A 14,267-nucleotide genomic window follows, 5' to 3' on the forward strand; every position below is an offset into this window, starting at 1 on the left:
CCTGACACCCTCAAAGTGCCCCTTCTGAGGTGAACGTGAAACTCTGGGGTTCCTCTGGGACGTTTTCCTGTGGGGCTTGGAAAAGCTGAAGTTTAAATAATATCCTTGGTATTCTAAAATTAAAATAATCCCTTAGGCTTAGTTTTTTCACACTTAAATCCTCTGCAGCATTTGCAGAGACGCGGGTACACGTTCTCAGGTCAGTTCTCAGCTCACTGTAAAAAGCTTTAAAACCATTTAATGGCAAATTACAGAAAGAACTTGATGCCAGTCCGCGTGGATTTTTTGAAGTGTCCACAGGAATGCGTATGTCTTTAAATCATTTTATTTAAAGTTTCATAATAAATACTTCTCCTGCGGGTTTTCCCAGCTGGGAACACAGAAATCAAACAGCTCTGCATAGGAGAGTTTACATTTTTCGCCTCTGGTTTAGCACGGGTGGTTCGCAGTCAGCAGGCTGGGGCGTTTCTGGAGGTTACAGGAGAGCTGCGCTCCCTTTTCATAACAGCACAGGTTTTCCCAATATTTGCCTATTTTTGGGTGCTTTTTAAGTGCTGCCTCAGCCTCCCCCCGGCCACGTCCCTCCGCAGCTCTTAGGGCAGTTTCGGGATGCTCCACATCACAACTTCACCTCAACTAAACCCAAAAAAAGCGCGTTCGGGAAGACAAACCAGTCGTGTTCACTCCCAGAAAACAATCTTGGGAAAAAAAACAACTGTTTAAAAGCCAAAAATGGTTGAGGGTTGGGTTTTTTTTGCCCCCATTTTGCAATGATGCTCAGAAATAAACCTCAGCCCGCGGAGAGGGCAGGTGAAAACCTCCCCGAGGAAAATGCGAGGCTTCCTCGTGAGCGAATGCAGCATTTTTGGGTTGTTATTTTTAAAGGGTCGATCAATTGGGTGGGGAACCAGGAACGTTTTCGTTTCGGGGTAAGATCAAACTCAATTCTCCACCTTATCTTTCAGCTCAGCCCCCGTTACCCATCCGGACCCCACGACGTACCCGGCCTCTGTCCAGGTCGGGAGTCACACCGGGATAAAGTACGCGGAGGATAAAAAAGGGAGGAAAATCACATTTCAGGCAGTGAACACCCAGCCTTGACCCAGCCGAGCAAGGCCACAGCATTTCCATGTGTATTTACCCTCCTGGCCATCGTTTCTCCTGCTTGGGCTCAAGCCACAAGGCGCAAAGAGACGATTTCTTTCAAGAAAGAGGTTTGTGCTCGTGTCCCGGGCACATCCCTGCCTCTTCCACCTTGATTATCCGGAAGGGAAGGTTCAGGAGCGAAGCGGCTTTTGGAGAAACGGGGCCAGGGGAGCGCAGAGGCTCTCTGCGTCCCTGGGAGAGGAGCGGGGACGATGCTTTCTGCAGAACGAAGACGATTCCCATCGGTCCTGCGCCGCTCCCTTTGCACAAACGAGGTTCTTAAAAAAGCATGGGAGAAATGAGTCCAACCGCTCGCCCCAGAGCGCGGGGACGCCCACGGTCACGCAGCCGCAGGGTGCGGGGTGGTGGCAGAAACCCCCAGCACCTCCCGCGTGTGGGCGTGGGGCAACGGGGCGGCTCTTTCTGCCCCCTCCCCTCGTATTTGCCCCCCTGTGCTGTTACCCCCTGCTTGCACCGGCACGGTGTTTCCAGCGCTACTGCAAGAAGGGAGGAAAAGAGGGAGAAGGGGGCGAGAGGTTGAAGCTTTGCGGGGAGCCCGTCGCCATCAGGGCTGGGGTGAACTGCTGAGTTAATTAACGATGTCAAAAACTGCCCGGAAACAAAAAAAACACCAACCTCCAAAACGACAACAAAACCGAATCCTCACATGCCTAGCAGAGAGGGAGAGGGCAGGGGGGTGCGGAGGGGCAGAAAGGAGGGCTTCAAATTAGATCGAAATCTAAGGAGCTAATGCTGGCGATAGGAGCTCGCCAGAAATTAAAGCTGTTGAACTGCAGCAGACCGTCCTCTTCGTCGGAGCTGTCCTGGCTGCCGCGATCCCGCTCGCCGGCGAGCTTGCCCAGCCCTCCTTTGGGTTTGTAGAGGGCCACGTCGCCGAGCCCCAGCCCCTCCAGCTCCGCCACGTCCAGCCGCGGGATCGGCATCCTCCAGTAGATGAAGGAATCGTACTGGCTGCTGATGGTGTCCAGCATTTTGGGGCTGTGAAGGCGAAGGGGGCGAGGGGAGAGAAGAGGAGGAGAAAAGCTCTACCAAAGGCACGGGAGTTGCCCCAAAGCGGCCGAAACTCTCAGGCGTTGCGATATTGACCAAATCCCACAGGATACCCCCCAAAAAAAAGTCGATGGGGCAGAAGAGTGTGCTGACCTGGAGGTTTGACTCTAGGCTGGGTCTAAATGCAGACCTGAGCCCTGCCACTGGTCTTGTCCATGGCCTTGGTCACGGCCCTTCTCGGAGCCGTGATTTGGAGGGGCGTGCAATGGGACCCATCGCCCCGTGCCTCAGTTTCCCCCTCCCAAAGGGGAGCATGGGGAGGAAGGGTGGGGGCCAGCCCCTTCCCAACCGCATCTCCCGACACCCATCCTGTGGGGTGACAGCGGCGGGCAGCAGAGATGGGCTGTCCCCCACCTCCCGCTCTGCCGCGAGGGGCAGAACCCGGGGTCCGCCGAACCGTGTGAGAGGGTCTCGCCCTTTCCCTGTGCCGAGCCCCCGCGGAGCGGGCAGCGACGGGGTCCCCTGCGGGGTCCCTCCCTCCCCAGCTTGCGTGGCATCGCATCGCGTCGCCCCGGGGGACCGCGACCGAACCCTCTAGAAAGGGCTGGAAGCAGCATCGCTCAGCACCGCCATTGCGCCCCACCCGCCCCGCCGGTGCCGGCTGTGTGCCCGCCATCCCGCCGTGCCGTGCCGTGCCGTGCCATCCCATCCCACCGTGCCGTGCCGCAGCGCCCCTCCCGCAACCCCACCCGGAGCCACGGAGAATTGGGAAAGAGCGGGAGGGGACGTGGTTCAGCTTTTCCTCCAGCACAGCACGGCCTGAGCTGAGTCACTGCCGCGCTGACTTGCTTTTCCCTGGCAGAATTATGTCATTCACCTCCGTGCATTTGGCAACAGAGGTGGGGGGGGGGGGGGGGAATCAACTGGCTGACCCCAGATATCCTCCTCTTCCCACTGATTCCCCCGTTTTAAGCCCTGGGAATCAGAATCCTACAGGATGATTCAGACATCCCTTGAATCACGCCCTCCCTCGCTCCCCGGCCGTGCGGTGAGGGGGGACCAGCTGCTAAATTTAAGATTCCCGATGTAACTCGGAGGCTATGAAAGGCTCCTGTGTCAGCCCCGGGTAAGCTGAGCCACCGTGCTTTGAAATAGCCTCCTCCCCGGGGAGATATCCCTGGGTGTCGTCCTGCACAACAGCAGCGAATTATTTAACGCTGACGGATGTTGCGGACAATGGCTTTTAAAGCTTCAAAGGGGGGAAAAGGGAGTTTAGCGACAAGAAATAAAAAATTCAAATCTCCAGAAAAGGCAATCGATGCAGGAAAAAAAAAACCAACCCTCTCCTGCGTCGCGTGTCACCCCCAAGGAAGAGCATCTCCCCCGGGATCAGTGCGGTCCGCTTGTCCCTTGGGGGCAAAAACGCCTGCACCCCCTTAATCCCTTCTTGTCTCCCCCCCCAAAAAAACCCTGGGGTGCCAACGCCCCCTTCCACCCAAATCTCCTCCCAAAAAAATCATCCTCTTGCTTTTCATCCCCCTCCACCCGCATCCCGCCACCCCGTACCTGTCGAGGGTGGACGCGCTCGATGCCGGCCGGGCTCTTTGTGCTGGGAAGCCGCGGGCGTCGCAGTGTCGCTTTTGTCTGCTGGCGCGCCTGGGTCTGCAATGCAGCCCCTCGAAGCCGCTCGATGAATTCCCCTTCGTCGTGGGGCGGGGGAGACGATGGGCAGATGAGTCAGCGGCTCCCACCCGCGCCGGGGAGGGGGAGGACGGCCGACGCGGATGCGCGGGAGGGGATCCTGCGCGCTGGACCCCCACGGCGGGGATATATTAAACCTGCAGAGGATGGGAGGTTTCCCGCAGCCATTCCCAATTCACTCCTGCAGCCTTCGGCTCAGGATTTGGGGAGATAACGGACCGTTTCCAGCCTCCAAGGGGCTGGCAAAGGTTTCTTTTTACCTGTGTGCGAAGAAACGGGGTGCCGCAGTACCCCTGAACCTTGGGCTGTAGGAGGACACTTTGCGGGCCAAGCGCAGGGAGGTTTGGTGCAAATAAACCCGGATAAGGGTTTTTTTGTGGTGTTGCTGAGTCTGGAGGTGTTGGGTCCTGATGCTGCATGGCAAAAATACCTCCGCTTTGTGTCTGAAGTCAGACATGGAGCTAGAAATAGGAAGGAGACACCCAAAGCCGGCGTCGGTGCCAGGGCTGGGAGAAGGGCCGCTTCGGAGCCGGGGTGGGGGGCACCTCGCGCAGCCCCGCTGTGCCCCGCTCCCCGCCACGGTCCCCGCGGGCACCGGCCACGACCACGGCCCCCACGCTGATGCGGTGTCGGAGGGACGGTGACCCCGGGAAGCGGGACAGCAAAGGAAACCCCAATGCAACCACTCCGACCTGCGAATCTCCCTGCCCGGCCACTGCTGGGCCCTGAAACATCCTTTTTGGGGGGCGGACAGGCCGGATGCGCACACCCGAGAGACTGAGAGCCGCCCTCGCCCTCCTCTCCCCCGGGCCTTGCCCGGGATCAACATTCCTTTGGGGCTTTAGGGTTTTTTTTCTCCCTTTTCCTCCCTGTTCCCTGTGTGTGGCTCATTTCTGCCGGTGCCAAGTCCTTTCGCCAGCACTCGGCTTTTGGCCGGGCTATTTCTGCCTCCTCCTCCTCCTCCTCCTCCTCTCCCCGCCGCCACCATGAGCCAAGAGTATCCCATGTCCCCTGCTCCTAAATAGACCCGGGCTCAGCTCAGCCGGGAAAATGCCAAGCGGGGGCTTGGCGGAGGATGCTGATCCCTCTGTGTTTTTGGGGATCCCCGAGGCTACGGGGTGCAGCTCGCCTGGGCAGCTCCATAGGGAGCTGGATGTGACCCCTCCGCTTGCCCGAGCCCTTCGCTCTGGGGCGTCACCTACTGAAAGGGGTGGCTCACGCGTGACAACCCAAACCTGCGACGTCCCTCCCCGAGAGGAGAAGGGACCCAGGGTCAAACCCTGCAGGGGGAGATGGGGGCCGCGGCGACGTGGGGTCCCTCTGCGCCGCAGGGACCGAAATCTCTTCGCCGCAGCGGCTTTAGACCCGGCGGTTTTGGGAGGGCTGCCCAGACGCAGCAGACACATCGCTGCAGGGTCTGCAGCGGGGGACAATGTCCTCTGGCAGCACAAAAAAAAAAAGGGCTCTTCAGCCGAAACGAGGTCCCAAACACTCGGGGTATTATCCCGCCCCGACGGCTCGGGACAGGCGCGGGACAGAGACCCGACTGAGCGGGGACAGTGCCGCCTTGTTCGGGATTTCTGGAGTGGGAGCGATGGGGATGGTTGGGATTTGGGGGCTGACGCGGGAAGGGACACTCTGGGGCTCACCCAGGGGCGTCCCCTGCATGCGTCCCTCCGGGCAGGCTGGGGACGTGCAGGAGGGGACGCCCTGGAGGTCCCGGTCCAGCTTGGCCGGTGGCTGGAGCGGTGGGATTTCGCCAGTGGTGGTGGCAGGACCACGGCAGGTGGCGGCGGCAGTGGCAGGACCATGGCGGCCAGCGGCAGCAGGACCATGGCAGGCGGCGGCGGCGGTGGCAGTGGTGGCAGGACCACGGCGGGTGGCGGTGGCGGGACCACGGCAGGCAGTGGCGGTGGTGGCAGGACCACGGCGGGTGGCGGTGGCGGGACCACGGCAGGCGGTGGCGGAGGTGGCAGGACCACGGCGGGTGGCAGCACCAAGACAGATGTTGTGCAAGCGGAAGGGCCCTGAACTGGAAGTGGTGCAACGCTGCTCGACGCCGGCTGCGGCGTGGTCCGGGGATTTCCACCGTTCTGGTGCTTCGGTCCCCCGAGGGCTCTGGCACATCCATGGAAAAAGCAGGAATACGGCTCGGGAGCAAATGGGAGCATAACTGAGCCCTGGTGGGGACCCCCAGTCTTCCTGGGCACTCCCAGCCCTACCAGGACCCCTGGGGACCCCCCCGGGGCTCCCAGAAACCCCAGCCATGCGGGGCCCCTGGACCCCCCAGCTGGGGACCCCCAGCCCCGCCAGAGGCCCCTGCCAAGCCCCCAGGCATGGCTGAGTCCCTGGACCCCCAGCCCTGTTACCCCCAGCCCCATCAGGATCCCAGGCCCTGCGGGGACCCCCAAGCACTGCTTAGCCCCAGGGCCCCTGGCCCTCCTGGGACCCCCCCCAGCCTTACCAGGATCCCCAGGACCACCAGCCCTACAGGGACCCCCCCAACCCTGCCAGGACTCCCCCAACCCTGCCCAGACCCCCCACCCCCACCAGGACCCCCCAGCCCTACCGGGACCCCCAGGACCCTCAGCCCTACCAGGACCCCCCAGCCCTTCTGGGACCCTGGGGACCCCCATTACTGCAGGGACCCCCCAGCCCCGCCGGGACCCCCAGAACCCCCAGCCCTACCGGGACCCCCAGGACCCTCAGCCCTACTGGCAGCCCCCAGCCCTTCTGGGACCCTGGGGACCCCCCATTCCTACCGGGGCCCCCCAGCCCCGCCGGGACCCCCAGAACCCCCAGCCCTACCGGGACCCCCCAGCCCTTCTGGGGCCCTGGGGACCCCCCATTCCTACCGGGGCCCCCCAGCCCCGCCGGGACCCCCAGAACCCCCAGCCCTACCGGGACCCCCCAGCCCTTCTGGGGCCCTGGGGACCCCCATTCCTACCGGAACCCCCAGCCCTACCGGGACCCCAGGACCCCCCAGCCCCCCCCGGCCCCCCAGGGACCCCCGCCCTTGCCCGCTCCCCCCAGCCCGGGCCCCCGCCGGGCCGCGGCCCCTGCAATGCCGGCGGCGTCCAGGGTGGGAGCTGTGCTCCGGGCCGGGCCGGGCCGAGCCGCGCCGGGCGGCGGGGGAGCGCCGCGTCCCGCACCCGCCGGGCCACGCCTGGCCGCTGCGCGCTGGGCACCGGCACCGGGACCCGCAGCGGGACCCGCGCCCGGCGCCGGGGCAGGTAACGGGGCCGCCGCCGGGAGCGGGGCCGGGAGCGGGAGCGCCGGGGGTGCGACCCCGCGGAGGGGGCCCCGAGGGCGCCCTGGGAAGGCGGGGAGGGCACCGGGCGGGGGCGGCCCCGGCCCCGGGAGCGGGGCGGCGGGAGCACCCCCCTTGCAGCCCCCTGGTGGGACCGGGGAGCCCTGCCGGGACCCCCAGCCCTGTCCGGACCCCCCAGCCCCACCGGGACCCTCGGGACCCCCAGAGCAGCCGGGACCCCCAGCCCCGCCGGGACCCTCGGGACCCCCAGACCAGCCGGGACCCCCCAGCCCTACCGGGACCCCTGGGCTTCCCAGCCCTGCCGGGACCCCCCCAGCCCTACCGGGAGCCCCAGCCCCACCGGGACCCCCCAGCCCTGCGAGGACCCGTGGGGTCCCCAGCCCTTCTGGGACCCCCCAGCCCTGCCGAGCCCCACGGGACCCCCACCCTTGCCGGCACCCGGTGCCCCCGGGGTGGCAGCCGTCACCATCCCACACAAAGGGGGTTCTCCTCCCACTTTCCCGCCCCATCCCGGGGGTCCCGGGCCCGCAGCCGGGGGGGTCCCAGGCTCTCACCCAGCATGGCCTGTCCCCCCACGCCACCCTCCCTTCTGAGCCTGGGGGGACCCCAGCGGGCACCCCTGGGGTGGGTGACCCCAGTTCTGGGCGGCCTGGAGCGGCCCCCCCAGACGCCCTCGCTCCTCTCCCCCGTTCTCCGCCGGTGACGCAGAGCTGCCGAGCGGTGGTTTCCCAACAGGGAAGTCATTTTGTGTGTGCCGGCGCGGGCTGGGCCGTAAGCCGCCCTCCCCGGGGCCACCGCGGGGCCGGGCCCCTCCGCCCAGGTGGGCTGAGACCGGACACAACTCGTTGCAGGGGTGGGCAAGCGGTGAGGGGGGGCGTGTGAGACCCCCACGAGGGGCGGAACTGGGGCAGCTGCGGCCTGCGGGACCCGCCGCCGACAGCCGCCTGGAGCCGGGAGAGCGGCCGGATCCGGCCCCAGCCATCACCCGTCGCTGGGTGCGAGGACGTGAGGCCCGGTGGGTGCCGGGGGGTGGTTTTGGGGGGAGGAAGGAGGGGTCCGAGCCGGGGGGTCGCGGTGGCTTGAACCCCTCAGGGCGGGGGGGGGGGGGGGGTGTCACACGGGGATTCGCTGGTGGCTCGTACGAGGCTGAGCCCACTCCTGGGGCTCCCTGCGGAGCTCTTCCAGCGCCTTGGGGACCGGTTGTGATGCCGAATTTGGGGGTCCCCCCCCCCCGAGGCCTTTCCGCCGCACTGCCGGATCCGGCAGCAAGCCGGGGCGTTATGGCCGGGGCCGGCTCTGGCGGCCTCGTTTCCTAAGGAAATGGGGCTAGAAAGAAAAGGCAGCCCCCCCGCCCCGCTCCCTCCGTCCGTCCGTCTGTCCGCAGCCCGGGGGAGAGGCCGAGTTTGCCCGGGGGGGTGCTGGTGCGCGGGTCCGGCATGGGCACAGCCCCGGTTTACGCCACCCCGGACGTGTCACAACCTGCCCGTTCTCAGCAGCTGCGCTCGCGGGGGGGCCGGGGCCCGGAGGCCAGGGTGAGGGGCACGGGAGGCGCTGGGGGCCTCCCTCGGCCCACCTCGTCTCCCTGCTGGCACCCGGGGCCAGGCTGGCGGCGGAGGGGAGCGGGCACGGCCGGGCACCCTGAGGCCAAGGGGATGGGCTGCGGGTGCTGCGCGGCCGCCGGGTCACCCTGGGGCCGCATCCTGCCCGCTGGCCCTGGCGAGGCTGCGAACGGGGCCAGCGCCGAGGCGATGCAATCCCGCGGGGTCGGAGCATCCCTAGGTGCCCAAGGCGGGGGGTTGGCACCCCGTTTTGGGGAGCAGCCGGCGCCGGCACCCAGCAGCCGCGGGCCCTGCTCCTCCCCGCCGCAGGCAGGAAGCGCCGGCCGGCTGCCGCGGACTTTGGACCCATCCGGCGTCGCCAGCGTGGGGGCAGAGGAAGGGACTTTTCCTGTTTGCCGGCGCAGTGGGGTCCGGCACCCATCTGCCGCCGCAGCCGAGCTCCGGCACAACTTGGCCTTGCCTTGGCGCAGCCGCTGGCTGCCCCCCACGCCGGCGTGGGGACTCTCCGGTGGCTGATACAGGGTTGGTCTCAGGCCACGGCCCTTCGTGGGTGGGTGAGTTTTGTGCGCGCTGCCGGGTGCTTTTGCAGTGAGAGAGTTGCCTTTCCTTGCGCCGGAGGGGGGAGCACCCATTTTGGGGGTGAACCCCCCTTTCCACACCCCCCTTGGCTGCCCCAGCCGGGGCCGGGGGGGTTTGGGGTAGAGCCCTGCCGGCCGGGCAGCCCCTGTTTATTTTTCCCTCGTCTGCTTTTCGAGCTGGAGCGGAAGAGCTCAACCTCCGGCCCCTTTTCGGAAAGGCCGGGATATTTATAGCTGCCTGCCTCAGGGAGTTGGGATTTGCCGCGGCCGCCTCCGTTCCCCCCCATCCTGCCGCAGCATCCCTCAGCTGCGCCCTGCACCGGGGGGGGCCGGGGCCAGATCCTGCCCCGGCTGTGGGGACAGCTCTTCTGGGTGGCTGTGTGATGCCTGGGGTCCCCTGGGGGTCTCTGTGCGATGCCCGGGGTCCCTCGGGGGTCTTTGTGCGATGCCCGGGGTCTCCTGGAGGCCTCAGGCTCTGTTTGGTGGATGGGAAGTGACTTTAGGGTTGGTTTGGGGAGTCAGGACTGCAGGCATCACCCGCCCGGCCTTCAAACCCGCAGCCAGCTGCTCCTCCCCGTGCCGTGCCTCAGTTTCCCCAATCTGATGCATCACCTGGGTGGCAGCAGGGGGGCAGCCCCGGGACAGGACGTGGGGCTGACCCTGCACCCCAGCACCCCCAGCCCGTCTGTCCCCGTCCCCCCATCATCTGCTCTGTCCCTGCACCTGGGGACAAACCCTTCCCAGCTGTGACGCACCCCTTCCCCGCCTCTGCCTCCCCCCAGGTGCGTCCCCACCGGCTCGGCCCCCTCGACCACGTCCCCCTCCCCATCCCCATGGAGTGACCCCCCGCGGGGGTCTCGGCACCGGCGCGGCCCCCCCGGCAGCCAGCCCGGCAGGGAGGGAAGCTGGACGCCACCGCGAATATGAGCGACTTCTGGCACAAGCTGGGCTGCTGCGTCGTAGAGAAGCCACAGCCCGTGAGTAGCTTCAGCCGGGCCGGTTTGGGGAGGGTCTGGGGTCCTGGAGCCGCGGGCTCAGCGGGGGCTGACGGCCTTCATCTGCTTGCAGAAGAAGAGGAGGAGACGGATCGACCGCTCCATGATCGGGGAGCCCATGAACTTCGTCCACCTGACGCACATCGGCTCTGGCGACATGGCCGCGGGCGAAGGCCTGCCCATGGTACCCTACCCACGCGCGCGGTTGGGGTGGTTGGTCTCAGGTCGGGTGGTGGGTGTTGGTTTTGGGGTGGTGGGTGTCATGGTCAGGTGATGGGTATCAATGTTGGGGTCATGAGTCTCATGGCTGGGTGGTGGGTGTCACTGTTGGGGTGGTGGGTCTCATGGTTCGGTGGTGGGTGTTGCTTTTGGGGTGCTGGATCCCATGGTTGGGTGATGGGTGTCAATGTTGGGGTGGCGGGTCTCGTGGTTGGGTGATCGGTGTTGCTGTAGGGGTGGTGGAGTCTCCCGGTTGGGCGACTGGCATCACTGTTGGGGTGGTGGAGTCTCCTGGTTGGGTGACAGGTCTCAGGGCAGGGTGAAGCGGCCTTATGTTTGGGTGACAGGTCTTACGCTTGGGTGGCGGGATGGCACGGTTGGGTGACGGGTCTCGCGGTGGTAGTGACACATCTCTGCACCCTCCCCGCAGACCGGCGCTGTCCAGGAGATGAGGTCCAAGGGCAGTCGGGAGCGACAGTGGAGCAGCTCCCGGGTCTTGTAGCGTGTGAGTACGCGGCCGTGCGGGCAGCTGTGGCAGCGCTGAGCACCCGCTGTCCCCCTCGAGGCACCGCCGCTAATTAACACACCCCGAGGAGCTACCGCTTGCGCGGTTCCGTAACCTGGCCTCTCTTGGACTTTGCAGATTCCTGGCTTTTTCAGCCCAAACTTGAACTGCCCGATCCCCCAGCTGGAGGAGAAGCCGACCTCGAGCGCTTTAACCCCGCGGTAATTTATGCAGAGCGATCCTCGCCCGGCTCCTGGTGGCTTTTGGTCATCCCCCCCCGGCAAATTCCTCCTTCCCAGAGGCGTCGGTTCGGTGACACTGGGAGGGAGCGGGGACGGCCGCCCCCACCTCGTGCTGGACTGGGATTTCAGCCGAAAGGACGCAGCCGCCCTCCCAAAGCGCACCAGGAGCTGCTGGGCGCAGCCACAATGTGCCAAATCCTCCCGGTTTTCCCTTTTTCCACGCTGGTGGCTCCCATGGGCCCCTCTCGGCGCCAGGCTGCGGTGCCACGGTTTCCCCGGGGAATCGCGGCAAGGCTGGTCCTGATGCCGAGGCTGATTCGGTGCCCTCCCGGAAAGGCGTAGAAGAGCAAAACCAGGATTAAACCCTGACGCTTCGGTGCAAAACCGGGATTAAACCCAAGGCTTCGGTGTCTGGCCGGCAGCGGCTCAGTGCCGACACCATCAACAAGCCCATGGTGCCTCCAGCCAGCATTTCCACCGCCAGCAAACCGCCACCTTCCTTCTTTTTTAGGATCTATTTTTTTTAAAGCTCACAAAAACCAACTAGGCAGCCTCCGCCGCTTCGGAGGCAGGACCGTGGTGGGGTCGCCTCTGCCCGGGATCGCCACCGGGGTTTTACCGGCACCGGCCAAGGCAGGACGGGGCCCGACCCGAGGAGGGACTCGGGCTCCCGAATTCAGGCGCGGGTGTATATAGTTTAAATAGCGCCGGGATTAAATATTAAACAGCACGTGCCGGGCATCACGGCCGGGCAGCAGAGGCTTTTCCCTTTGCCATGCTCCACGCCGCGCCGGGATGCTCCTGTGCGGAGCTGGGCTTTTCCAGCCCTGCGGCACGCTCGGTGTTGGTAACCAAGCGCCAACGCTTGATTTTTTCCCTCCCCTGGGAAAAACAACGCACCCTTGAAATAAAACCCTTGTGCTGGCCCGAGGAGCGCGTCTGCGAGCTGCCCGGGGCTCCTCGCCTCCCTCCTCTGCTACCGGGGCTGCCAAATTTGCCAGGAAAAGCCGAGGCCCCCCCCACACGCTGGGCACCACGCTCCCATCCGCGTCCTTTATTCACCCGTGGGTGCTCGGGCACCGCTTTGGGCCCGCCGAGAGCCCCTGATGCCACCGCTCGTCCTTGTGTGTCCCAGTCACCGCGTCACGTCCCGGCTGCCGTCCCAGCTAGGCTCCAGCCTGCGGGGAGAGAAAAGCATCCGTGGCTGGCACCCCACGGGCTCCCCCCGCCCTCGGCCCCGCGGAGGGGACTCACCGCCGGACGGGCTCGGGGACGTGCGCCGGCTCCACGGGGACGAGCCGGGAGAGCTCCCGCAGGCTGGCGGCGAACCGGACCTTGCCGCTGAAGGTGGGGCTGCGGGAGATGGCGGGGGGAGCCGAGCCCCCCCCGGCTCGTTACGCCCTTGTGCGAGGGGGCTGCTTCACCAGGCGTTGGCACGGGAAGCCCTGGGGAGGGGGCGAACGTCCCCGTGCGAGGCCTCGCGCGCGCGGGTGCGAGCAACCCTACCTGAGAAAGGGCCGGGAGAGCGTCACGAGTGCCTTGACGTACCAGGTGGGGTGGACGATGATCACAGCCTGGAGGCTCTTCCGGAGCCTGGGAAGGACCGGGATGCTCCAGGGCTCAGCACCAGCCCGGCACACTCGCTGCCACCCCCCCGGCACGCTCACCGGCAGCCCTCGCCCGCTCACCGCCGATCCATAGCCTGGTAGCACCGTTTCATCCAGCTGAAGGAGGGGATCTGCCCCCGCGCCGCCGCCCCGCTCAGGCACACCAGGACGTAGCGGTCGGCCACCGTCCTCTCCAGGGTGCCCACGATGTACCTGGAGGGGCGGCCCGGCCTGTCACCCTGGGGAAACTGAGGCACGGGGTGCCCGCCCCGCGGTCCCCACCTGAGCAGGTTCTCCATCACGTAGCCGTAGCGGGGGATGCTGCTGTCCGGGAGGTGGCAGGCGGCGAAGAGCAGGATGGCGCCGAAGCCCTCGCCGTGGTACCCTGGAGCGGAGGGTGGCACAGCCAGTGCCCATCGTCCCCCCCGACCCAGCGGGCTCAGGGAGGGGACCCAGGAGTCCCACCCCGGGCGCCCGTCCCCGCGTTACCCCCGTGGGAGAGGACCCGGCTGTAGGGCTCCACCGCGCTCAGATCCACGCTCTCCTCCGGCCGCTCGTCCTCGGCGTCAGGCGCCCGCCGGCTGCCGGCCCCCTCGGCGAAGCCCCAGGCGTGCGGCAGCTCCTCTGCGGGCAGCCGGTTAGCACGGCACCGGGGGGGGAACCCGGGGGTCCCCCGCGCCCCCACCCCGGCCGGGTCTCACCCTCCCACTCGAAGCCGTCGCTGCCCGAGGGCGTCTCCAGCGCGTCCAGGTCGAGGTCGATGCTGGCGTCGGGCGAGCGCTCGGTGCTCTCGGTCCGCTCCAGCGCCGGCAGCCGCCTCCGCATGCGCCGTGGGGCACCCCCGGCCCCCGGGCACCCCTCCGGCAGGGGCCTGGCGGGGACAGGGCCGGGGGTCAGCGGGACTCCAGGGGCTGGGTTTGGGGGTACCGCTCCCATCGCCCCCCTACCCGGGGAAGTCCTCGTCCTGCCACTCCTCGCACAGGTCCAGGCCGTCGCCGGTGGCCGTCCCCACGGCCATCCTTGTCACCTGCAGAGAGAGGCGCCAGCCGCAGCTCGGGGACCAGCCCCCCCGGGGCTCTCGCGTCCCCCAGCAGCTCCGCACCAAACCGCCCCCGTTTCCCACCTTTCCTGCCCCAGTTCCAAACCGAAAGCGGGTGCAAACGGGAGCACCCGGCTGCAGGGAGATGGCTCGGGTGCTCCCCGGGGACCCCCATCGCAGCCCCGCTCAACCCTCTACGAGGCCTCAGAGCCCCCCGGGGCCGGGGCTGCTCACCTCTCCGGGGAGCCTCTCGCGCCCTGTGGCTCCCCGCCGGTGAAGGGCTCCGGTGGTGGTACTGGTGGCTCATCCAAACTGGTTTGGCCGCATTCGCAGCCGGCAGAGGCCACAGCTTGTCACGGCACAACCGGTTTCCTCCCAGCTGGGCCGGATTTGG

At 66.5% G+C, this 14,267-nt stretch overlaps 3 protein-coding genes across 10 annotated transcripts; 1 reads left to right on the plus strand and 2 right to left on the minus strand.

The window, feature by feature from the left end:
* Nucleotides 1–309: 309 nt before the first annotated feature.
* MLLT11 (MLLT11 transcription factor 7 cofactor) lies at nucleotides 310–8,111 on the minus strand. Of its 2 annotated transcripts, XR_015707814.1 has the most exons (4): nucleotides 7,684–8,111; nucleotides 5,508–5,976; nucleotides 4,119–4,319; nucleotides 3,730–3,995 (listed from the first exon to the last, which is right to left on the minus strand). XR_015707814.1 is itself a non-coding variant. In XM_087772008.1 (3 exons), exon 3 carries the CDS (start codon nucleotides 2,136–2,138, stop codon nucleotides 1,869–1,871), a length of 270 nt encoding a protein of 89 aa, XP_087628134.1. In that variant the 5' UTR covers nucleotides 2,139–2,145; nucleotides 3,724–3,995; nucleotides 4,119–4,310; the 3' UTR covers nucleotides 310–1,868. The 2 variants fall into 2 exon arrangements, 1 of the variants encoding a protein (XP_087628134.1); XM_087772008.1 differs by lacking the exons at nucleotides 5,508–5,976; nucleotides 7,684–8,111 and adding an exon at nucleotides 310–2,145 and having other exon boundaries at nucleotides 3,724–3,995; nucleotides 4,119–4,310.
* CDC42SE1 (CDC42 small effector 1) lies at nucleotides 6,964–12,157 on the plus strand. Of its 2 annotated transcripts, none has more exons than XM_087772030.1 (5): nucleotides 6,964–7,091; nucleotides 10,049–10,243; nucleotides 10,335–10,445; nucleotides 10,911–10,985; nucleotides 11,124–12,157. In XM_087772030.1, the coding sequence occupies exons 2-4, from the start codon at nucleotides 10,190–10,192 to the stop codon at nucleotides 10,980–10,982; spliced, it is 237 nt and encodes a 78-aa protein (XP_087628156.1). In that variant the 5' UTR covers nucleotides 6,964–7,091; nucleotides 10,049–10,189; the 3' UTR covers nucleotides 10,983–10,985; nucleotides 11,124–12,157. The 2 variants fall into 2 exon arrangements, with proteins under 2 accessions (XP_087628156.1, XP_087628155.1); XM_087772029.1 differs by lacking the exon at nucleotides 6,964–7,091 and adding an exon at nucleotides 8,008–8,144.
* A 116-nt stretch (nucleotides 12,158–12,273) lies between these two features.
* On the minus strand, nucleotides 12,274–14,241 carry BNIPL (BCL2 interacting protein like). Of its 6 annotated transcripts, XM_009467108.2 has the most exons (9): nucleotides 14,108–14,241; nucleotides 13,782–13,861; nucleotides 13,536–13,705; nucleotides 13,324–13,458; nucleotides 13,117–13,219; nucleotides 12,916–13,047; nucleotides 12,734–12,820; nucleotides 12,482–12,580; nucleotides 12,274–12,405 (listed from the first exon to the last, which is right to left on the minus strand). In XM_009467108.2, exons 2-9 carry the CDS (start codon nucleotides 13,850–13,852, stop codon nucleotides 12,363–12,365), a joined length of 840 nt encoding a protein of 279 aa, XP_009465383.2. In that variant the 5' UTR covers nucleotides 13,853–13,861; nucleotides 14,108–14,241; the 3' UTR covers nucleotides 12,274–12,362. The 6 variants fall into 6 exon arrangements, 5 of the variants coding, with proteins under 5 accessions (XP_009465383.2, XP_087628130.1, XP_087628133.1 ...); XM_087772004.1 differs by having other exon boundaries at nucleotides 12,916–13,219; XR_015707813.1 differs by lacking the exon at nucleotides 12,274–12,405 and having other exon boundaries at nucleotides 12,546–12,580; nucleotides 12,895–13,219.
* Between the last annotated feature and the right edge of the window lie 26 nt (nucleotides 14,242–14,267).

Source organism: Nipponia nippon, unplaced genomic scaffold (assembly GCF_047370975.1).
Source record: "Nipponia nippon isolate SJK-2023a ecotype South Korea unplaced genomic scaffold, ASM4737097v1 scaffold_36, whole genome shotgun sequence".
In the NCBI taxonomy this organism is placed as follows: domain Eukaryota; kingdom Metazoa; phylum Chordata; class Aves; order Pelecaniformes; family Threskiornithidae; genus Nipponia; species Nipponia nippon.